The sequence below is a fragment of the Stegostoma tigrinum genome, chromosome 18, assembly GCF_030684315.1.
Source record: "Stegostoma tigrinum isolate sSteTig4 chromosome 18, sSteTig4.hap1, whole genome shotgun sequence".
In the NCBI taxonomy this organism is placed as follows: domain Eukaryota; kingdom Metazoa; phylum Chordata; class Chondrichthyes; order Orectolobiformes; family Stegostomatidae; genus Stegostoma; species Stegostoma tigrinum.
Genome location: NC_081371.1, coordinates 27963221 through 27988075, shown reverse-complemented (window position 1 = coordinate 27988075; position 24855 = coordinate 27963221). Strand labels below are relative to the sequence as shown.

Sequence of the window (24855 nt, the reverse complement as noted above, 5' to 3'; positions counted from 1 at the left end):
TGCTTCTGATTTTTCCCATTATCAACTATGTAGTGAGTTGTAGAACAAAGACTAACTGCAAAGCCTGTGACACAAAACTTGTATACCTCAACTTCCTAATTCACCACATTAAAAGCAAATGCAGAAATCGTGAACCACAGCATACGGCATCAAACTTTGATAATTAACTTACACACACCACATGATCATACTACAGTAGCTGAAGTCTCATTTCCAACCTGTTACAGCCTGCAAGTCTGGTATGTATAAAGATCATATATCAATTAACAGTTGCGATATAATAGAACCACGACCCTAGCATTTATCTCAAAGAATTGGAATGCAAACATCTTGGTACTGATACAAGACATGAATGCCACACCTGTGTCATTTTAACAAAATATCTTGTGCTTATTGGGATACTAGATTACAACCTACAGCTGTCATAAAAAATCTAACGCAGATCATGTGGGTGAGTCTTCCTTCCAAAGAGTAGTAAAAACAATTTTGAAACCAAGAGTAAGGTATGAGAACGTGGGTTAGGAAACAGAAAAGCCAATGTTTTCACTATCTTCTTACCAGAAACACTTGCTGAAAATTAAGGCAAGAACTGGTTCAACTGTGATGCCACCCAGGTTAAACAGCTTGCCTCTCATTCATTATTTATGGCAGAAAATGAAGTCACTCAGAAGTAGAGGTTATTCAAAACAGATAGGGATCTGAACCCAATTCAAATCAGCGTCTCCAGAGTAAAGTGGAGACTCTCCAGAATAAAAGGAGAGAAAATAAATAGCTGCCTTAAGAGGGAATTCATAAAAAAGTAGGAATTCTCTGATCCTGTTGATCAGTTAAGAGCAGATTTATGGCATTTCCTAAAATCTTTATATGTGTAGTGTTTTATTAAATATAAGATGTAGAGTTTTTGAACGCTATAGTTGGTTAGAGAGATACCACGGTTTAGATTCTGTTTTGTAACTCTTGCTCACTCTAAGTCAAAAACCATTGTTGAAAAGATCTCTCTCACTCCACCTCCACCACCGCCCTACAACCCCTCTGGGAATTTGGTCATCTCAAAAATATGTCAAATCTAGTTACACACTGCTGACACACAATATCGAACTGCCCTTCAACTGCCTGAGCTGTAAACCTCCTCCCCAAATCAATTTGTATTCAACTCAGTGTTCACTAAAGTCAAGGTTACAACCTTTGAATCTTCTCTGCTTGACTAAATGGAAGCCTTGTGTTTCATTATTCCCCACAGTAGGCAGTGCAAGCTGCCACTCACCGATAGAATTTTACCCAGTCTAGACAGCTAAAAACAAGCTTCTTTTTAGCTGGACTTTGTAGTCTGTCATCAGAGGAAAAGGCAGCCTCAATTTGAGGATTAGGATGTAAAATGAAGCATTCTCTGGATACTGGTTTTTGGTTCCCATCTAATACAAATGATTCACCAACAAACAAGCGGGGGGGGGGGGGGGGGGGGGGGGGGGGTAATCCTCTGTTTCTCTCTGACTTTGTGCACAGTTCTTTATTAGGCAAATTACTGTGTGAACCTACTCAGTACCTCACAAAATACAGAGGCTGCAACCTCAGACTATACAAATAGCTTTGTTTCACTGAAAGAAATTCAACTACACAATATAGGCAAATGTTGACAACAGTTCTTAGTAAGCTGATTATTCAAAATGGATGATAGTGTAAAATCACAAATGAAAGCAACAAAACAAAATTTTAAGCCATTCCCTTCCCATCCTGCTTGCGTACTTCTCAGAAGAAGCTTAAAACTGAAAACATGCTGGTGACTGTTCTCCATAGGTAGGACATAAGTAGAAACTACACAACAGCAGCAGAGAATTAACAAGGATTAAAGCTGCACAATTAGAGTCTCACCCTAGGTTAGTGCAACTTCTTCATTTTGCTAAGAGTCCCAAGTTCACTTCCCAAGCACAGAATCTTCACATAAACCTAAACATCGGTTAACAGAAAAGCTCAAGACTACCACACTAGAGATTATCTGGCTGAGGTTCAACTCTTCCAAGAATAAAGACGTTTGACATGATCTTTAGTCCCCACATCTGCTCCAGTCAGCTTACCACACCTTTCCCTTATCTCTATCAATGCCATAACTTCCTAAGCTCCAGGAAGCCATATTAGAGTCACATAAAACAAAAACCCATCACAACTGATTTATACAGTCTCTCTCCTTGGACTTCTTAACTACTGCTTATGATGTCAATAAGTCTCAGTGCAGAAATAAAATCAAGACAAGTATCTCAATGAAAGTTTCCTAGTCCACAATGCAAGTGATCCTTGAATAATCTAGGGAAATACATTTGTGGAATAAAATATTCAAAATGCAATATTGTAGCACTGCTTTTCACAGTACTGATGTGTCTACTGCTGGGAGCATGTAAGTTAACATTTACAAAATATTTAAATTTCCACTTTCACAGCATTGAAAATCTGACGAAAAACCTCTCTAAAACAAAATAACTGAGTGTAACTTCCTTCTACATAGATTTTACAGCACCCCTCTCCCTTCATGTGGCATCCTCTGGAGGAGAAAGAATGGTTAAATAACCTGCTAGAGCAGTTGAAATTAGAGGCTATGGAAATGGATGAGTGAGGCTAGGTTGGCTCACCTCCGATATCCTGTTTTGGAACTGCCAAGCTCCAATCTGCACTAATCAATGGTTTCTTTGGATTGACAAAGCTGCAGACAGTGCACTGGCTAAACCAACATATTTACATACCACTGGGTTGCCTTATTTAAGAAAATTTCTTAAAACACTTAAAAATGCACATTTTGAAACAAAAACACATAATACTGATCATTTCCTCTGTAAACTGCATGAAGCATAAATCTACAACTTCAACACAACATTAACATGAAAGCCAATTATGGCGTTCAAAAATACTTCAAGATATAATGTTTTTCCTGACTGGGTACAATCCATAAATTTATTCAATTCGGCACTTACTTTCCCATAATTACATCCAATGAAAAATGCTGCATTATCTAGTTTCAGAGCAACCTAAGTACATTTTATTGAAACTACTCAAGGTTTTGACTTTATGCATGCTTAAGACTGGAGATTAAACATATTATTAGTTATACGCTAAAGGAGGCGCATTTAAACTGTTTCAAGGAGCACTGGAGAAATTTCACTTATTTCAGTTTGGAGTATTTAAAATATTGCATATGGCAGATGTGTCCAGACTCAGAAAGCTGAGACTTTCATGCTAGACTGAAGATGTCAATAGATGCAATTGTATCATAGTTTACCAGCAGCAACCAACTGTGAATAATGACAAACCAGACTTCCAAGTAGCAGGCTGCTTTGCCCACTGTACGCTGCCAGATAAACTCAGGACAAAAGCATCCTGCTGCACCTCCTGCTGATCTCCATTAACCCCTGCTGTTGCTTACTATCTCGTCGGGGCCCCTGTAGTACAGTGGCCGTGCCAAAGCCATACTTCCTAATGAATCTGTCTCTGCTGATGTAACACTGCATGTGCACAATATCCACACAATTGGTTACTATGCAATCGAAAGGTCAACTATAGGCAAACCTGCATTCACAAGAAGTGCATTTTTTAAAAAGTCTGAAAATATCACATTAAGACCAGTTTGCAGTTGCTGTACCTTCAAGTGTCTGTGATTGCCATTCAACAAAAATCTTAACACAACTTGTACAGAGTTCTTAAATTTACTATATGTTATTAGCACAATGTGTGTGTATTAAATTTTGCTTTTTAAAAATACGTTATCTGCAGTACAATTTTTTTCAGCCCTCTAACAGACTGCTTAAGAATGGCAAGATGGAGACTTGCTCCCAACATCCAATGATAACATGGCTGAAACAAACATTTTTTTTAAGCACAGATAGGAAGAAATGAAGGTAGGAAAACTAGAAGAATAAGAAATTTAGATAATAATTTCTGTAGATCTTAATGGTAGTGCAGATTTGGACATGATAAATGCCAATTAGCTTTGCTTGTGTATAAAATGAAGCTTTGTCAAACAGGGAGAGCATACTGTTTTGAAAACTTTTTAAACTATGTGGGGAAGAGGCTGGAGAAATTCATTTCAGGTCAGCAATTGCAGTAATATCAATGGAGAGTAAAAACAATGTGGTGAATAAGTCACAATAATAATATAGCAAGATGGTCAAGGAAAACGGAATGATCTGCATGCAGTTTGTCTAGACCTTATCAAATAGAAAAACACTGCCTAAACCTTTGCGCCACTCCAAAAAATGAACTTTAAAAAAACGTGAGTTTTCAAAATGTTTTGTTTCTTTTCTCAATGCTGGTGCATTAATAACAGGTATATGCAGCACAAAACTAACGTCAAAAAAGGAACTGAATAAACAGATGTGAGCATATAGGGAAAGCAACAGAGGAGGATCAAATCTTATCATAAATTGTTAAATCAGCATCTTACCAACCAATCAAGCCTGACTGAGTGAAGCAGTGTTACAGTTGTATGCTGAAACCCACTTCCCTCCCTACCCCCCCCAAACGCCACAGTAATCCTTCACAAGAAATTGATACAACTGTTGATTCCTTAAACACAAAGTCTGACTATTAAGCTGATGATTCCAGGTATATTGTTTCAAACTAAACTCAATCAGTTACAATGCTTTTAACAAATGGTGATCTGCCAGGAAGATTTTGTTTCACAAAATACATAAAACTCTTCAAAACAGACTTTCTGTTGGGATTATATTCAAAGTAATGGATAAGGTTTGAATAAAATTAAACTGTGCCGAGTTCCTTTTCTCGTCACCAGAAAGCAGATTATTTATTTCCCAACAGGAACACAGGTAGTGTATAAAAGAAGAACGAACCATTTTGAATTCCTAGTCGTACACATTCCTCCCTATCATTACATGCATCATAAAGTCTCCGGATGTCTGTGGATACATCTGTCAAGTTAAGATAAGTTAGATACTCGAGGATAGTGGCTTATCCTTATCACATCAATGTGTGAAAAAACACCACATTCTCACTACAACAGACCTGTGAAATTTCCTTGAGCAAAAGACTACAGACTATTATTTGGGCATGCGGACTTTTAGAGTGGGCCTACTTATTTGCTAAAAGATACAGGGAAGAACCTATTTGAATAGTGTACTAAATTAGAGGACTGTGTGGTACAAATGGGTTGGGTTGAATGGCCTCCTCCTGTATTGCAACCATTCTATGATTCTATAACATAGGAGATAGGCAACAGCTATTTTTATTTCTTTAAATTAACTGTGGCACCTTTAAATACAATTTTATTGCATATTGGAACTTACTGCATTGTTGCAAATGTAATCTTTCATTGTTTGTAAAAATTAGAAAACTGCCAAAAATACAATTTTTTTTATAGCTTTGCTAAGATAATGACGCACAACAAATGAGTTTTAATTAAATAATTTCAGTAGCTTTTGAATTTATTTGGAGAAGTTGGCTATGAAGTAGGAATATTGCAACTATTAATTTTTTTTAAAAATCCCTTCATACATAGACCAAAACTTTTTCTTGCTCATTATTATTTGAGCATGATATTTTTCCCAGAGGTCAATAAAGTAAGATTCAAAGACTACAGTGGGTTGGGACATGTGTAGGACATAGCAAAATAAAATCAAAACCTAAGATGGTATTATCCTCCACTCCACAGTGTCTGCACTAGTTAGTTATGAAAACACAAGCCTTAAGCAATTTAACCTAAAAAAATTTCGCAATGAAAACTGACATGCATGAAAACAAACAAAAAAAACCCAGCCCTGAATAAATCTAAAAGTTCTTAAACTATTTCAATTGGAACATTTAAATCAAGCACATGCACAAGAGTTTAAGTGTGCAAAACTTACGGCAGTTAACATTTTAATTCATGTTACATACAAACCTCTATCTTATCAGTTTTTGCATCTCCCCAATACATTTTTCTTTCTTTGTAATCCAGGGCTAAACCATTTGGCCAGCCCAATGAAGTGTTAACAAGGATAAGTCTGTCTGATCCATCTAAAGCGGCACGTTCTATCTTTGGAATCTCTCCCCAGTCTGTCCAATACATGTGCCTGTTTGGAGGAAACAAAGAGAAATGTGGCATTGGCTGCTTATTTTTTAAAGCAAAAATGAACTAAATACCAACTACAATGTTTACCATCTTGGATTTTAAAAGGGGTGAGGAAACAAAATATGACAGGATACTTGCTACAATGTACATTCTAACACACTTATACCGTCATAAGTAGAAACAGGGCAATAGCTGACAGCCCCTGCAGTCAAATTTTGACATTTCTATCTGTCCAGCCTACAATGTTACATGAAATAAACTAACATTACTTTCCATGATGGGAATTCACAGCACCATTAAATTTTACAAGATCCCTTATGATATAAAAGAGTGATTTCTTTAATGCTCGAATTTTCTCTCTGAAGAAGAGCTTCTAAACACAAAAACACAGGTGAATTTAAGCTTCATCAACAATCAGATTTCAGCAAAAAAAAGCTTCAAAATACGCAAGAAATATTAAATAAGGTCTTACCCAGACATTGGGTCAAGCACAATTGCTCTTGGTTCATCCAGATCCTCAGAAATTAGAATCTTGCGCATTGTCCCATTCAATCTAGTTACTTCAATACGGTCTGTGCCAGTATCGGTCCAATAAAGGTTTCTCGCCACCCAATCTACAGCAATGCCATCAGGATGGTTAATTTGGGAGGTGACAACAAACTGGCTTCCTGAGCCATCCAGATAAGCACGCCTGATAGCACGTACTTCATCATCAGTCCAGTATATATACCCTTCCACCGGATCATAATCTATTGCAATTGCATGGCGGATATCATCCAGCTGTAAGATGACATCTGTAAAATCAGGAGTATCTAGAGATATCCGCCTTAAGTCAGTTCGTCGAGCCAACAGCAATAATTCAGAGGCACCTTAAAAAAAATTGTTTTTAGAAATACATAAGTTGACAACTGGCATCAGTTTGCACCCAACTGACTGTCTTGCAAAATAGCTGCTCAATACAAGATTAACCTGAACAGAAATTTCATGGTATTTAGTCAAGGCAAGGGAAAAAACACACTTACCAAATAGAAGGACAAGAAAGACACAAATCAGACAGAAACAGACTTAAAAATGTGCTATAATATAATTATCTCTTTATAAGCATTTGATTTCACTTGCTAATAAAATCTTTTAGGAATAAAGAGCTAAACTACTTCTGGTGAAGCAATTTGGTTTGTACAGCTGTGCGTGACCAATGGGGTACCAGCATTCAGCTTTGGATACTTTACTCTCAGCCTTGGAGCAGTTTTATTGCTTTGATTGATGACAAAAGCAGCTTTGTTGCTGAGAAGCTACGGCTAAAAAGCCTGTTAGATGCATACAAGTCATGACTCTATGGACCATCAACATGACAAAATAAGTTACTTTAATTGTGGTGTCCTATTGCCATTAGAAGGAGCAAGAGGAAGTAGTTGTAGTGTAGCTCAATGCCATATAGTTTTACTATATTTTAACTGCTTTTAAACATGGCTGACTTTTTAAAAAAAATGTCAGTTTATAAAGTAAATATTAGGTTGAAAGTCTAGGGCCTATAAAGATTTGAGTGTAAAAATAGGAACAGATGTACATGATGCACACTGCATTGTCACAGTATCTTGTGAAGCAATTTTTACTTTATAGGAAAATATTGGAAGTTTTATTGACAAATGATCCTGTTCAAAAATGTTATATTTAACAAAATACATATTCCTGATAATGCTATCTTGGCAATTTGCATCTTTATGCTGATTAATGAATTCTCCATTACAGACACAATTTGGCATCATTACCACTATAATCCTTGTTCCTGGGAAAATGCCAATTGGTGGTGTCATTATTGCAAGCTGTGCAGATTGGATATGGGCTTTATTGAGGGATAATTCAGTGGCAACATTTAGTGAGGAGTCCAACTGGCCTACAAAAGGACAGGGTAATGTTAACAACGTATAAGCAGTGAATCAATTAAAACTGTAAACAATTAAAGGACCACTTTTTTTTGTCTCTGCATCTCTACGGCCATCGGAATAAGAAATATCCATGAGATTCAACTGATATACATATTCCACCTTTTGTAGTCTATGTTGAGCTTTTACCAGATCAATCTGATCAGTTGGAAGGTTCTTTCTATATTCTCCCACCTCAATGGCAATAGGGAATTTTGATGTATTCTCAGCCAACATTTTAGGGTATATTCTAGTTTTTAGCCATACCAAACGTTTTACGGGATTCCGATATATCTATGGCGGCTTTCCTTTTGTTATCAAACAGGCATTTGAAAAATCAGGGCTGCCCTCACATGTTCATCTCCTAGCAACAAGAATCAGTCTCCCTACAAAAAAAATTCTTTTATGGCAGTGTTTTTATTACACAAATTTCAGTGCAGATGAAAGAAAACTCCGTTTTGCATATCTACAAAACTTCTTCCACTGCTGTAAGTTTCCATTTATCAGGTTTCATGCTGTATGCAGGCTTTTGCTGTTGGAATGTAAATAGCATGGTCTAGTCGTATCAATGGCTCATGTCATTCTCTATTAGAGACATCTCAACCAGGCGGCCAATGCTTGCACCATGCATGACCAAACATGCGCTCTCATTTAATTTAAGAGCTGAGGGAAAAAGAAAACAGTGAAGGTACAGATGAATGAAGAATTGTTCTTGTATAAGTCACAGGGCCACAGAACAAAAGACACCTTCTCCTTGCAGTGGGCAGAATACATGCAAGAATGGCCTAGCTGTAAATCCTAACTATTCACAACTACAAGTTTCCATAGTTGCTGTTATTTGCCTAGGGTCAGCTCACCTCATCTTCTATAGCAAAGATCATCAATCAATGCCAGGAGGAATCCCAAAACAAAGGTTACCATTTTACACTCAAGTCAGCAAAATGCATTATTTGTGGGACACAACTGACTCAGCATTCAAATAACGAGATAAATGAGATTACTACTTGCTGGGGAGGGCAAAGAGCGAGGTATTTTCCATTATCTTTTGCTTATAAAAAAAATTGTTCAGAATATCTTATCTTAGAGGAGATGTTATGTAAACTCCAACCTGTTAACAGATGCTGCACACACACGAGGCAGATTTAACACCAGTAAGGAAGTACAAAAACATCAGAGTTAGGCCGAAGCTATGACAATAGGTTCTAGAACCAGGGAAGATACAGATCCTGCACTTGGCATTCCAGCTTCCCTGACTAAATGTCCCCACCTCTGGGCCAAGAGGTCCTGGTTACGTCCCACCTTTCCTGAGAGTGTCATCACATGTCTGACCTGGCTGATTAAAATCCCAAGGGTTCTTGCAGTGGAGTGGCTATCACGTTTGCTTCACACGGAAAAAGGTCCCCAGTACGAATCTGGGCAAAAGCAGCATTATTATTTTAATGCCCTTGTGTGAGGGGGAGGTATATTGTTAGGGACACAGAGGTGGTGTCCCTCCTTCTGAGCCAGAAAATCCAGGTTCAAGTCCCAGCTGTGCTGGAGGTATGCCTAAAGGGGTTGATTATGAGGGCTCACGTGGTACAGTGGCCCTTTGCCGATCTGAAGGCCTGCAATCAAGACCCACCTGTTCCAGAGCGATGTTGTAACACATGTGAACAGGTTGATTTTTGAAAAAAAAAGCAGGGTTCTTCCTCAGTGGAAAGCTGGCTTTTGGACAAGGTAAGGGTATAGAATGGAATGTATGTGTTAAATGATAGGCTTAAAATAAAACCTTTGTAAATCTCTGAAAGTTATTTTCTGCTTAATTCAACATGTGGATATCAACCTATTATGCGTGGGTTTTCACCAACATACCCACTAATTTTCTTCCTTCTGCATGGACCATTGTGGTCTGTGCTTGGCAGTAACTTCCGGAACCAGAAGGTAACGCTGCAAATGGCACTAACATGCCAAGTACACACCTCTGGAGCAGCTGTGTAGCCACATAGCTTAGAGGGAACTGGGTGCCTCTTCACTATTACATAAGAACTAGTGGCATATGCAATTCAGCCTTTCAAGCCTGCTCCACCATTTGATGCAAATCGTGGCTGATCTCATCTCAGCTTCAATTCCACTTTCCTGCCCAGTCTCCACGGCTCTTCAACCATTATTAATTTTAAAAATATGTCCACCTCCTCCTCCAATTTATTCAATGTTCCCAGCATCCCCAATATTCTGGGACTGCAAATTTCACTCTTTGAGAGAAGTAATATCTCGATCTCGGTTGTAAATCTGCTACCTCTTATCCTAGAACTATAATCTCTGATTCTAGATTGTAAGTGTGGAAAGGATATTTCCTCACGAGGCACTCAGTTAAAACCCAATGAAATAATTCAACATTTTTACAAACAAACCCTGTTACCCTAACACTAAAGCACCGTACCAAAAAAGTACAAACAATATTTCAGGAATAAAAGTGATGAACTTAGAGCATGGATCAGTACCTGGTGCTATGATGTTGTGGCCATAACAGAGACATGGGTTTCTCATGGGCAGGAATGGTTGCTGGATGTTCCAGGGTTTAGAACATTTAAAAAGAATAGGGAGGGGGGAAAAAGAGGAGGGGGTGTAGCACTACTAATCAGAGAGGGTATCACAGCTACAGAAGCTTCCTTTGTCGAGGAAGATCTGCCTACTGAGTCAGTATGGGTGGAAATTAGGAACAGCAAGGGAGTAGTCACCTCGTTAGGGGTTTACTACAGGCCCCCCAATAGCAGCAGGGAGATTGAAGAAAGCATAGGTCGACAGATTTTGGAAAAGTGTGCACGCAGTAGGGTTGTTGTAATGGGTGACTTTAACTTTCCTAATATTGATTGGAACCTCCTTCGAGCAGAAGATTTGAATGGAGCTGTTTTTGTAAGGTGTGTTCAGGAGGGTTTCCTAACGCAGTACGTTGACAGGCCGACGAGGCGAGAGGCCATTCTAGACTTGGTGCTCGGAAACGAGCCGGGGCAGGTATCAGATCTTGTGGTGGGAGAGCATTTTGGTGATAGTGACCATAACTGCCTCACATTCTACATAGCTATGGAGAAGGAGAGGATTAGGCAGAATGGGAGGATATTTAATTGGGGAAGAGGAAACTATGATGCGATTAGACATGAGTTAGGAAGCATGGACTGGGAGCAGTTGTTCCATGGTAAGGGAACTATAGACGTGTGGAGACGGTTTAAGGAACAGTTGTTGGGAGTGATGAGTAAATATGTCCCTCTGAGACAGGCAAGAAGGGGTAAGATTCAGGAACCTTGGATGACGAGAGCGGTGGAGCTTCTAGTGAAAAGGAAGAAGGTAGCTTACATAAGGTGGAGGAAGCTAGGGTCAAGTTCAGCTAGAGAGGATTACATGCAGGCAAGGAAGGAGCTCAAAAATGGTCTGAGGAGAGCCAGGAGGGGGCACGAGAAAGGCTTGGCAGAAGGAATCCGGGAAAACACAAAGGCATTTTACACTTACGTGAGGAATAAGAGAATGGTCAAAGAAAGAGTAGGGCCGATCAGGGATAGCATAGGGAACTTGTGTGTGGAGCCTGAGGAGGTAGGGGAAGCCCTAAATGAGTTTTTTGCTTCTGTCTTTACGAAAGAAACCAACTTTGTAGTGAATGAAACCTTTGAAGAGCAGGTGTGCATGCTGGAATGGATAGAGATAGACGAAGCTGATGTGCTGAAAATTTTGTCAAACATTAAGATTGACAAGTCGCCAGGCCCGGATCAGATTTGTCCTCGGCTGCTTTGGGAAGCGAGAAATGCAATTGTTTCGCCACTTGCGAAGATCTTTGCATCCTCGCTCTCCACTGGAGTCGTACCTGAGGACTGGAGAGAGGCAAATGTAATTCCTCTCTTCAAGAAAGGAAATAGGGAAATCCCCGGCAATTATAGACCGGTAAGTCTCACGTCTGTCGTTTGCAAGGTGTTAGAAAGGATTCTGAGGGATAGGATTTATGACCATCTGGAAGAGCATGGCTTGATCAAATACAGTCAACACGGCTTTGTGAGGGGTAGGTCATGCCTTACAAACCTTATCGAGTTTTTTGAGGATGTGACTAGAAAGGTTGATGAGGGTCGAGCTGTGGATGTGGTGTATATGGACTTCAGTAAGGCATTTGATAAGGTTCCCCATGGTAGGCTCATTCAGAAGGTCAGAAGGAATGGGATACAGGGGAACTTAGCTGCTTGGATACAGAATTGGCTGGCCAACAGAAGACAGCGAGTGGTGGTAGAAGGAAAATATTCTGCCTGGAAGTCAGTGGTGAGTGGAGTTCCACAGGGCTCTGTCCTTGGGCCTCTACTGTTTGTAATTTTTATTAATGACTTGGACGAGGGAATTGAAGGATGGGTCAGCAAGTTTGCAGACGACACAAAGGTCGGAGGTGTCGTTGACAGTGTAGAGGGCTGTTGTAGGCTGCAGCGGGACATTGACAGGATGCAGAGATGGGCTGAGAGGTGGCAGATGGAGTTCAACCTGGATAAATGTGAGGTGATGCATTTTGGAAGGTCGAATTTGAAAGCTGAGTACAGGATTAAGGATAGGATTCTTGGCAGTGTGGAGGAACAGGGGGATCTTGGTGTGCAGATACATAGATCCCTTAAAATGGCCACCCAAGTGGACAGGGTTGTTCAGAAAGCATATGGTGTTTTGGCTTTCATTAACAGCTGGATTGAGTTTAAGAGTCGTGAGATCTTGTTGCAGCTCTATAAAACTTTGGTTAGACCGCACGTGGAATACTGCGTCCAGTTCTGGGCGCCCTATTATAGGAAAGATGTGGATGCTTTGGAGAGGGTTCAGAGGAGGTTTACCAGGATGCTGCCTGGACTGGAGGGCTTATCTTATGAAGAGAGGTTGACTGAGCTCGGTCTCTTTTCATTGGAGAAAAGGAGGAGGAGAGGGGACCTAATTGAGGTATACAAGATAATGAGAGGCATAGATAGAGTTGATAGCCAGAGACTATTTCCCAGGGCAGAAATGGCTAGCACGAGGGGTCATAGTTTTAAGCTGGTTGGTGGAAAGTATAGAGGGGATGTCAGAGGCAGGTTCTTTACGCAGAGAGTTGTGAGAGCATGGAATGCGTTGCCAGCAGCAGTTGTGGAAGCAAGGTCATTGGGGTCATTTAAGAGACTGCTGGACATGTATATGGTCACAGAAATTTGAGGGTGCATACATGAGGATCAATGGTCGGCACAACATTGTGGGCTGAAGGGCCTGTTCTGTGCTGTACTGTTCTATGTTCTAATACTTAGAACTCCCAAGTTACAGTGAAGAGGAGCATGAGTTAAACACTGCCTGTGAGATACAGGAATCTCATGTCTCAGAGTTAGAGTTACTTCAAGTTCACATGAACAAGGAATTCACTAGCGACCACAGGGAACTGATAGGAAGCACTTGCCTTCATAAAGACTCTAAGGTAAGTGACTAAATCAGACATCTAGCTTCATATTTGCTATATTCATACCATCTTTACACATTGCTCCATCTTCGAGTAGCTGGACACCAGTTGGACAGGCACACTGAAAGAATGGTTTGATTGGAGACATCAGGCACAAATGGGAACAACCACCATTATTGCTGCCACAGGGGTTTGTAGCTGTTCGAGTAACAGAATTGTAAATATTAACGCAAACTCAACTTCCGATTTTAACCAACACTGATTTTAATGCTTAATATCTAAAATTAGTTGTATGTCAGAGGTTATACTTCATACATTTTCATGAGGCAAGATGCACTACTGTACAGAAAACAACCTGATTATATGTTGGTGAATAGTTTGATAAGAGCAGAGTTTTAAAATTAAAAACATCAAAACATCAAATGCATCACTTTAAACTAGTTCTAAACATGTTTGATATAAGTTGTGTATGCACCATGTTACAGAAAGAGATTCAGCATGCATGGCAAAACATTTTAAATGCAAAACATAACAAGCAATCTTAGCCTATCTATTATGATTTGATTACAAACAACTGAATTGACTACAAGTGGGCAGTGGTCAAAAAGCAAAGCAGCTGCTTGAAATAGTGTAAAATGAGTATCAGGAAAAAATAAATAGCAACATTCAAATATATATTAAAACTGACACGTACCAAACAACTAAGTTGTATCACCTTTTACAGATTCTCCTTCCCATTGCTCACTACACTATTTTCTACCCCCTCCTTTAGGCTCTTGTATGCAAAGGTGGACTGTGTTGAAAAGGCAGGCATTTCCCAAGCCATTTAATGCCTACAGCTCAAAAATAAAACTTTAGCTGGTTCCCAAGGTCTAGGCAAAAGGCAAAAAGAAGTAATAATCTTCTGCTTTTAACCTTCATCAATTCCAACTTCAGTGCAGCAATAGACAGAAATCTGTATTTTCACACTTCATGCCCTAAAAGTTCAGGAATACTGACTTGCATTTGGCTCAAGCACATTCAGAGATTTTTTCCTTGTTTCTCATTTCTTAACTTCCTGGATCATGCATTGTTATCATTTGCTTTCTGCAAACCACCAAAGGCAGTTTAAACAAGCTCCCAGGAAACACAAGAACATTCTAGGAAAGAGGCTTGCAGCTAATTTTCCCTTTTCTAGTGTCTCTTTTACACTTCCCACATGTATTTCAAACCTGTGACTGTCCTATTAACGGCAATACAAGCTGACACTGCCATACACTATACCACTAAAGGACCTGCAGGCTGGTGGACCTGCGATAGTGCAAGAGGGGTTGACAATGAAGGGTCAAGGACATGTGCTAATGGGGTGGGGCGTGAGCCCTGTGAAAATGATTGTACTCCATCTGCACTGAGACTAGGCTATACTAGACCTCAAGATAGTAAGAACCTCCAATGCTGTAGTTTGAGATAATAGTGTGGAACTGGAGGAACACAGCAGGCCAGGCAGCATCAGAGGAGCACGAAACCTGTTGTTTCGGGTCAGGACCCTTCTTCAGAAATGGGAGAGGGGGAAGGAGGCTCTGAAATAAATAGAGAAGGGGAGGGGCCGGTGATAGCAGGTAGGCAGTGGAGGGGATTGGTCAGAGGTGGGAGGAGCGGATAGGTGGGAGAGAAGACGGACAGGTCAATGAGGCGGGAATGGGGTGGGGTGGGGTGGGGGAAGGGTGCTGGTCTTGGGATGAGGTCGGGGGATAAAAGGGGAGTGTAGTTTGTTAGTGGTGGGGGTTGGATTGGCCAGCCCTCCACTTCTTCCTCTCCCGCAGGCCCAACCAGTCCCCTTCCACCGACACCCTTATTTGCTTAACTGAACTCGTCCTTACCCTTAATACAGACATAAGGTGGTGTAGGGCTGGATGAACGCAGCAGGCCAAGCAGCAGAAAGGCTGATGTTTCGGGCCTAGACCCTTCTTCAGAAAAATCAGCAGCCTAATTCTTACTATCTCTGAATGTTAACTTCTCCTTTTACAACTCCTCCCACTTCCTACAGACTAAGGGGGTGGCCACAGGTACCCACATGGGCCCAAGCTATGCCTGCCTTTTTGTAGGAAACGTGGAACAGTCACTCTTCTGCAGTTACACTGGCCCCATCCCCCACACCTTCCTTTGTTACATCAATGACTGTATTGGCTCCACCTCCTGCTTCCACCCCAATCTCATGTTCATCTGGACCATTTCTGATAACTCTCTCCTTCCTGGAATGCTCTGTCTCTATCTCTGGTGACCATCTCAAAGCATACCTATTTCAAGCTCACCGACTCCCATAGCTAGTGACACTACACCTCCTCTCAACCACCTTCCTGCAAGAATGCAATCCCCTACTCCCAACTCCTCCGTATCTGTTTCCAAGATGAGGCGTTCCACTCCCAAACATCCCAGATGCCCTCTTATTTCAAGGACTGCAACTGCCCCCCTTCAGTGATTGTAAACGCCCTTGTCCTCATCTCTTGTGTTTCCTGCAATTTAGCCTTCACACGCCCTCCCCGCAATAAAAATGAAGACAGAATTCCCCTTGTCATCATGTATCACCATAAACCTCTGGATTCAACATATCGTGCTCTGCCACTTCCGCCACCTGTAATCTGACCCCACTACGAAGGGCATATTTCCCTCACCACCTTTATCTGCCTTCTGTAGGGACTGCTCTCTCCGTGACTCCCTTGTCCGCTCCACACTCCCCACTAGCCCCACCACCTTTCCCTGCAACTGCAGGAGGTGCTACACCTGCCCCTGTACCTCCCCCCTCACCCCCATCCAAGGCCCCCAAATCCAAGGCCTTCCACATCAAACAGATGTTCACCTGCAAACCTGCTAATGTGGCCTTCTCTACAATCAGCGAGACTAAGCAGAAGCTTGGAGACCGCTTTGTGGAACACAGACGCTCAGTTCGTGACAAATGATAACATCTCCCAGTCGCGAACCACTTCAACTCCCTGTCCCACTCCCTGGATGACATGTCCATCCTGGGCCTCCTCCAGTGTTACAATGTTGAAACCTGGAAACTGGAGGATCAGCACCTCATATGCCACCCTGGAAACCTACAACCCAATGGTCTCAATGTGGACTTTACTAGCATCAAGAGCTCTCCACCCCGACCTCATCCCACGACGAACCCTCCCTCTCTTCCCTGCCTCACTGACCTGTCAGTCTTCTCTCCCACCTATCCGCGCCTCCCACCTCACTGACCAATTCCCACCACAACCTACCTGTTATCGCCACACCCCTCTCTACTTATTTCAGAGCCCCCTTCTCCTCCCACATTTCTGAAGGCGGGTCCCAGCCCAAAACATCAGCTTTCCTGCTCCTCTGGCCTGCTGTGTTCCTCCAGCACCACACTGTTATAACAGGGCTCATATTGTGCAGTGAATTGGACTATTTATTGATCTCTTAGAGAAGGCATCCAGAGATAGCAGCGATCATAATATGACTGAATTTTACATTCAGTTTGAGGGAGGGGGGAGTGCATCTAAGACTATTTTTAAAAGTTTAGTAAGTGGACTCCTGAGGGCATGAAAGCAGAAGTAAATTAACAAATTATGTTAAAGGACCAGTCAATAGAGAGGTAGTGCCTGACAGAATGATACAGCCTGGAAACTCATCCAAACTGACAGAGGTTCCCAAACTAAACTAGTCCCATTTGCCTGCCTTTGGCCCATATCCGTCTAAACCTTTCCTATTCATATACCTGTCCAAATATCTCATAAGTGTTGTGACTGTACCTGCAACAAACACATCCGCTGACAGTTGAATCCACACAAAACCATCCGCTTTTTGAAAAAGTTGCCCCTCAGTTCCCTTTTAAAGCTTTTGGCTCTCGCTTAAAATTATGCTCTATATAGTTTTGAGCTTCATACCCCAGGGAAAGTACCTTGACCTAATCTATACCCCTTACGGTTTTACAAATCTCTATAACACACCAACTCTCAAGCTCCTAGGCCAGCCTCTCCTTTAACTCAAACCCTCCAGGCCCGGTAACAACCTTAAGTCTTTTCTGCACCCTGTCCAATGTAATAATATCCCTCCCATGGCAGACTGACCAGAAGTATTTATAGCACTCCAAAAATAGCCTCACCAGCATCCTGTACAATGGCAACATGATAACCCGACTTCTTAACTCAATGGTCTGAGCAAAGGAGCTATCAGTGCCAAATGCCTTCTTTGTCTACCTGTGACTCAACTTTCTATCCTCAGGTAGCTCAGGAAATTTGACATGTCCATAAGGATCCTCACCAACTTTTATGGATGCATCACTGAAAGCACACTGCCTGTGTGCATTATGGGCTGGCATGGCAACTGCTCTGCCCAGGAATGGAAGAAACTACAGAAGGCATGTGCAGAGCCCATCACAGAAGCCAACCTTCCGTCCACTGACTACATTTACACTTGCTGTTGCTGCAGAAAGGCTGCCATCATCAAACACCCATTCCACCCTGATAATACTGTTACAACCTCTTCCATCAGGCAAACGATACAGAAGCTTGAACACATACAACAGGTTTAAGAACAGCTTTTTGAACTGACGAATGGCTCTAACTTCAAACAGTGTTGATCTTGGTAATGTTGTTCTTGCTTCGTTCATGTCCTATGTGGTACGCCTCACTCTGTCCAAGTTTTTTTTTCACCTGATGATTTGTCCTTGCTTACTATGATTTGTCTTTTCACTGTTTTTAGGTACATGCGATAATAAATCAACTCAAATGAATAATATACCCGAATCCCTAGGTCTCTGTTCGACTAAATATGTAATAAATACATTCTGAAAAGAAAAAGTTCCAAGGGACAGCCACACACCCATGGTTTACTAGAAAATTAAAGACAGCATCAAGCTAAAAGAAAAAGCATACAATTGTGCAAAGACAGTGTAAAGTCATAAGATTAGACAGAATATAAAACAAAAACTGACCAAGAGGTAAAGAGGGAAAATAAGAGTACAAAAGAAAGTTGGAAAGAATGAAGTTAAAAGTTAATGAAGTGAACATTGGTCTGATAGAAAGCGAGACTGGAAAATTTGTCATGAAAAATAAGGAAACAGCAGATACACTAAACAGGTACTTTGCAGTGGTCTTCACCTCATAGGATACAAAGAATATCCCAGGAAATGGAAGGGTTTGAGGAATTTAAAAAAAGTCACAATTGCTGGTTATGTGGGTACAAACTAAATGACTGGACACATAGGCTAACAGGGTATTAAAAGAAGTGGCTAGTGAGAGAGTTATTTGATTTTTAACTTTTCAAACATTCCTTCATTGAGAGTCAAATGTCATCAGAAATAAAAGTTTAAAATGTTATTTTGAAAAACTAAAACAACAGTAAACTAGAGAAAACGGAGGGAAATGGAAGAATTTGGCATGAAAAAGTTTAATATGCATCAGGTCAGAGTCAGGTAACTACCGTAATTCACTGTGCTTTTGTTTTCTTTATTTGTTTAGAGATCAGTTGGGTTTCTGCTAATGACATGGTATTTTGGACTGTAGCATGAATTTCAGCCCTTCAACAACAGCATCCATGTAATAGTTGATTTAACCCATATTTTTAACATTAAACAATAGTCAAAAAAATACAACTTTTACATGAGCAAATACAGTAAATGCCTTCAATGAAAGGACAGAAGATTGATTAAAAAAATTTTGATGACACAAAGATAGGAGGGAAAGTAAGTTGTGTAGAGGACATATGCAAGGTTGCAAAAAGACATAGATAACTTAAGTCAGTGGGCAAAGTTTTGACAGAGTATAATGCAGGAAATTGTTCATTTTGCCAGGAAGAATAAAACAAATGTATTATAGAAATACTGAGTGTATGTAGATCTTGAAGGTGTGGAGATTTCTCGGTGTAATTCATGTAAGAGGGCAGAAGGTCAGCATGCAGGCATGCCAAGTCATTAGGAAAGTTAACAGAATGACATCATTTCACAGTGAATACAAAAAGGGGATTATGCCTTTGAAGTACACAGAATTGGTGAGACCGCCTCACCTTATTTAAGGTAGCATATAAATACATCAGAAACAGTTCAGAGAAGGTTTGCCAGAATAAAATTTGGAATGGAGGAACGAGAGTTACTCATGAGGAACGGTTGGATGGAATAGGCTTGAGTTCAGATGAGTCAGAAGTGACCAAATCAAACATACAACATCCTGTGGAATTTTGACAGAGTAAATATGGGGAGAAGGTTTCCTCTTGTGAGATATTCCAGAACTAGGGACCATTGGTTAAAATATCAGGGCTCATTCATTTAAAACAGATTGGCAATTCTTTCCTCCAAACATTGTATGCCGCTGGAATGCAATTTCTGAAAAAGTAGCAGAGGCAGAGTCATTGAATGGTTGTAACCAGGCGAAAGACAATTGTCAAGAGGCTGAAAGGCTATCAGGAGTAGGTGGGAACACACTGAGGTTATAATTAGATTAGCTACAAACTTCTTGAATGATGGAGCAGACTTCAAGGTTTAACAGCCTACTTGCGCTCCTAATTCATGTGTCTGTATAACCAGTGGTATACTGGGGCCTCAACCACTAAACATGCTGATGCTGCAAGGATGGGTAAAAAAAAGCTAGTTGTAAAAGAGAACTTAAGAAATCTACAAAAGGGATATACATGGGTTATGCTCACAGGCAGAAATGTGCTAGTTGGAGTTTAATGGGTAAAAATGAATGACTGATAGCAAGAATAGAAATTAGCATTTTGTTTAAATAGAAAATGATTAGAGAACTCTGTGGTACACAAGAATCTAATGTCCAGGTATATGAATCACAATAAAACAGCACACAAGCACATCAACTTCAGCAAGGCAAATTAATTTTTTTCTCGTTAGGAAACAGAACTGAAAAGGTAGGGACATGTTGACACAATTATATAGGGGTAAGACCACATACAGAGTTATGTGCACAGTTGTCCTCTCCTTACTTAAAGTATATAAATGTATCTGAAGCAGTATGAAGAAGTTTCATTTGAGCGATTGATGAGACGAAAGTATCACTCTATGAAGTAAGGTTGGACATGTGGACATTGGTGTTTAGAAGAATGAGGGGGATCTTGTTGAAACAGAAGATTGAGGGGACTTGATGGGGTGGATACTGGGAAGACATTTCCTCACCCAGGGGAAGAGAAGGCAGAGATAAGAAGAATTTCTTTCTCAAAAGGTTTGTTAATCTGTGGAATTCTCTACCTAGTGAGTGAGGGACACTGGGTATCAATATTTTTAAGGCTGAGTTAAACAGATTCTTGATTAACAAGGAAGTCAAATGGCTTAGGAGTCAGAGAGGAAAGTAGCTTTAAGGTCACAATCAAATTAGCCAACACCTCATCAAATAGCAGAGCAACCCGGAGGAGCTGAATGGCTGAAGTCTGCTCCCAAACATGTTGGTAAACCTTTGAGATTAATGATCAGAATTAAAGTTATGATGTTATAGTTCATAAAATAAAATTCAAAACTAATAGTTTTGAGGTCCTGAATAATTCTTGCATCACCCTGTGGAAACACTCAAGTGCCTTCTTTCATATATAAAAATGCTGTGAAAAATGACAATTTTCTCAAGCACTATCTTTTGAATTATTGAAACATTAAGCCAATCCAGTTAGTTTCAAAGGGAAGAGCAGCATAGTCGTAATGTCACTAACTCGTAATCCAGTGGCCCACTCAAATCACATAATGGCAGCTGGTGAAATTTAGAGTCAGGTCATTAAATCTGCAAGTGAATACAGGTATTAATCGTCATGACCATGAAATTATAATTAATTGTCATTAAAACACATCTAGTTCACTTCTGTCCGTCAGAGAAGGAAAACTGACATCCTTGTAGAGCCTGACCTATAGCGATACAACTGCGTCTGAACTGTCCTCTGAAATGATCTAGCAAGCCACTCAGTTCAAGGGCAATTAGGAATAAGCAAAAAAAAATCTAGCGTTGATAGTGATGCCGACTTCTCATGAAAGATTAAAAAATACCTGCCACATTCATAAACATTAAAGCAGGAAGCAGAGATGTGTTGTGAGCCGTACTCTCTCTCTGATTAATTAATTTCTTATCCCAAGCAACATTTAGATCATAATAATAGGATAAAAATACCGTTTTCTCCTCCTGTTCAGGAACTAGATACTTATCTGATATCAACACCATAAAGCTGTTTAGTTAACAGTTAACCTTAGGCTTATAATTATAAGCCTCTGTTGAAAATCAGTAGACAGCAGTTCATTGAAAGGATCTCAGATGATAGAATTATTTCCATTTCAGGAATAGTAGTTATAAGTATACATTAGTCTTCCACACAGTCTAAGAACATAATAGGTAGGAGCACAGTAAACCATCTGGCCCTTGAAGCACACTCCACCACTCATAAGATCATAGCTATTCTGATTGGGGCCTCAAACCTGTGTTTCTGCTTAAGCCATATAATGTTAATTCCCTTGTAGATCAAAAATCTGTCTAATCAAATAGGTGAGCACATTTAATCCCTAAATTGTAAAGTATTGAGAAGGCCGCAGCATGGATTTAAGACAAAAAACCATACTGAAGAAACAAACGTGTTTCCACACCGAGCTTAAATAGGTGTTTCAATTCTTTCTAAACGTATGTGCTTGCTATTAACTATTCCCAAGAGAGGGAATAATAATGGTGTTAAGGTTGAGCAATGGCACAGTGGGTTGCTGGTTCAACAAAGCTACCTATTACGTCCGGGTAAAAATATCTGGTCATCAATGACTCATTCCTCAGGGAGAGACAGGGCATGAGCCTGACAGGTTTTCCAAGGAAGGGCTCTGACATCCAGCAACATTGGATGGCAATATTCCAAGGGATCACTTAACGTTGAGTTTTGTATTTTGAGATTGTTTTCAGGATAATTACCAGTGTGTTTTTACAATTACTAATCATTGCTAATCTGAAAGGCAGTACTTAAAGCTTTCAAGAATGGACCCTTTACACGACATGGAACAAACTGAATGAAGAAAGACCCTTTTTCTCTCTCACATCTGATTTTAATTAAAATGGCTGGATTTTCAAATTATCAACATAATAGAAGGGATAATTAAAGGGCAGTTTATGTTGAAATTAAACATTTTAACTTTTCAAAAATTCAATTTCAATAATAATATGATAATTAAGCTGTTTTTGTATACAAAGCACAAACATTATAATGAGTATGTAGTCAGCAATTTATTTTCTCAAATTGTTCTACTCTCTATAATATAATGGTTATTGCAACACGCATGCACTACAGGAGGCAGCAACAAACTCTTTTACATGTTCCTTGCACGACATATGGTAGCTACACTTCTAACTGATTCACTGACTATAAAGTGCTTTAGAACATTTAAGGTCATAAAATGTGCTTTTTTTTTCACCACTGAAGCTCCATCACAATTATCAACAAGTCCCCAAGGAATCTAAATTCTCCTCACGCTGTACAAGAAGTTTAATTATGCCATACAATGATGCATGCAGTAAGTATATATACACACATCTATCAGCATTGCAATGTATGAATGTGAACCATTATCCCAAAATAGATCGGTACTTGCTTTAAGGCAATAAGGTTTATTTGTCGTGTAATCAAAGTTTGGATCAATTATAGAGTTCAATGTCTTGGGTTGGTAAGATGTCGATCGAAAATACTCATCAATATCAAGCTGGTGGAGAGAAGCATTCAGCATTAGACAACGTGTATCATACATTCAGATGTACTGGCTGACAGAATTACACAATCTTACCATTAGGTTGTCTCTGCTGGTTAAATACATGGATGTCCATAGGAGAGAAAATATTACGGTGCACTTCCCGGCGATAATCTCCAGTGTATTTGTTGCATGCATGAATGGAATGAGTGTTCCAATCTGTCCAATATAAAGTGTCTCCAAACAACGTTAAAGCGAACGGATGTGGAAGTGAGCCTTCAACCACCACTTGCCTGACAAAACAAAATGCAGATTAAATGAAAATTACAATGCTTCCTAGTTTTAGACTAAAATATGAAGTAAAATGAATCTCCCAACCAAAGCTGATGAAAAGCACAATTTGCATACCAGCTGTTAGAAGCTTTGCACTGCAATTAAATGTCTAGCAACTTCAAAAGAATAAGACAAAAACACATAAAAACAGATTCTTTAGCCACAAAATTAAAAGCTTCTCACAGCCATGAGTCTGCATACATAGTAGTAAGTGATCGTAATTCCTAAGCTTTCAGCCCAGATAGGACAGTTATGGTCTTGATCGAAAGAGGTTTAAAGGAGATTTAAATAACTAATTATCGTAGGCGCTGCTAATTAAAATTGAAAACAAAGTGCTGAAGAAACTCAACAGATATGACAGCACCTAGAGTGAGGCGAGTTTTGAGAAGATTTGTAGCTCAGGTTGAGGTTCTGGATGTAAGTTTGCTCACTGAGCTGGAAGGTTAGTTTTCAGACGTTTCGTCCCCATTCTAGGTAACATCATCAGTGAGCCTCCGACGAAGCGCTGGTGTTATGTCCCACTTTCTATTTATCTGGTTAGGTTTCCTTGGGTTGGTGATGTCATTTCCTGTTCTTTTTCTCAGGGGATGGTAGATTGATTTGGAGCCAACGTGTTTGTTGATGGAGTTCCGGTTGGAATGCCATGCTTCTCGGAATTCTCGTGCGTGTCTCTGTTTGGCTTGTCCTAGGATGGATGTGTTGTCCCAATCAAAGTGGTGTCCTTCCTCATCTGTGTGTAAGGATACGAGTGATAGTGGGTCATGTCGTTTTGTGGCTAGTTGATGTTCATGTATTCTGGTGGCTAGCTTTCTGCCAGTTTGTCCAATGTAGTGTTTGTTACAGTTCTTGCAAGGTATTTTGTAGATGACGTTTGTTTTATTTGTTGTCTGTATAGGGTCTTTTAAGTTCATTAGCTGCTGTTTTAGTGTGTTAGTGGGTTTGTGGGCTACGATGCCAAGAGGTCTGAGTAGTCTGGCAGTCATTTCGGAAATGTCTTTGATGTAGGGGAGAGTGGTTATGGTTTATAGTAAAAAAGTACAAAATACCTTGCAAGAACTGTGACAAACACTACATTGGACAAACTAGCAGAAAGCTAGCCACCAGAATACATGAACATCAACTAGCCACAAAACGATATGACCCACTATCACTCGTATCCTTACACACAGATGAGGAAGGACACCACTTTGATTGGGACAACACATCCATCCTAGGACAAGCCAAACAGAGACACGCACGAGAATTCCTAGAAGCATGGCATTCCAATCGGAACTCCAGCAACAAACACGTTGGCTCCCAATCAATCTACCATCCCCTGAGAAAAAGAACAGGAAATGACATCACCAACCCAAGGAAACCTAACCAGATAAATAGAAAGCGGGACATAACACCAGCGCTTCGTCGGAGGCTCACTGATGATGTTACCTGTATGGTGACGAAATGTCTGAAAACTAACCTTCCAGCTCAGCGAGCAAACTCACATCCAGAGCCTAGA

At 40.2% G+C, this 24855-nt stretch overlaps 1 protein-coding gene across 5 annotated transcripts in view; it reads right to left on the bottom strand.

Annotated features, from left to right (window-relative positions):
* lrp6 (low density lipoprotein receptor-related protein 6) overlaps positions 1-24855 on the bottom strand; it is a 182758-nt gene that overhangs the window by 47127 nt on the left and 110776 nt on the right. For all 5 annotated transcript variants that reach the window (XM_048549411.1, XM_059652423.1, XM_048549413.2 and 2 more), the window contains 4 exons: positions 23124-23320; positions 13448-13579; positions 6522-6918; positions 5879-6050 (listed from right to left, as the gene is read on the bottom strand). In XM_048549411.1, coding sequence (XP_048405368.1) covers positions 5879-6050; positions 6522-6918; positions 13448-13579; positions 23124-23320 — 898 coding nt within the window. The remainder of the gene's footprint in view (positions 1-5878; positions 6051-6521; positions 6919-13447; positions 13580-23123; positions 23321-24855) is intronic.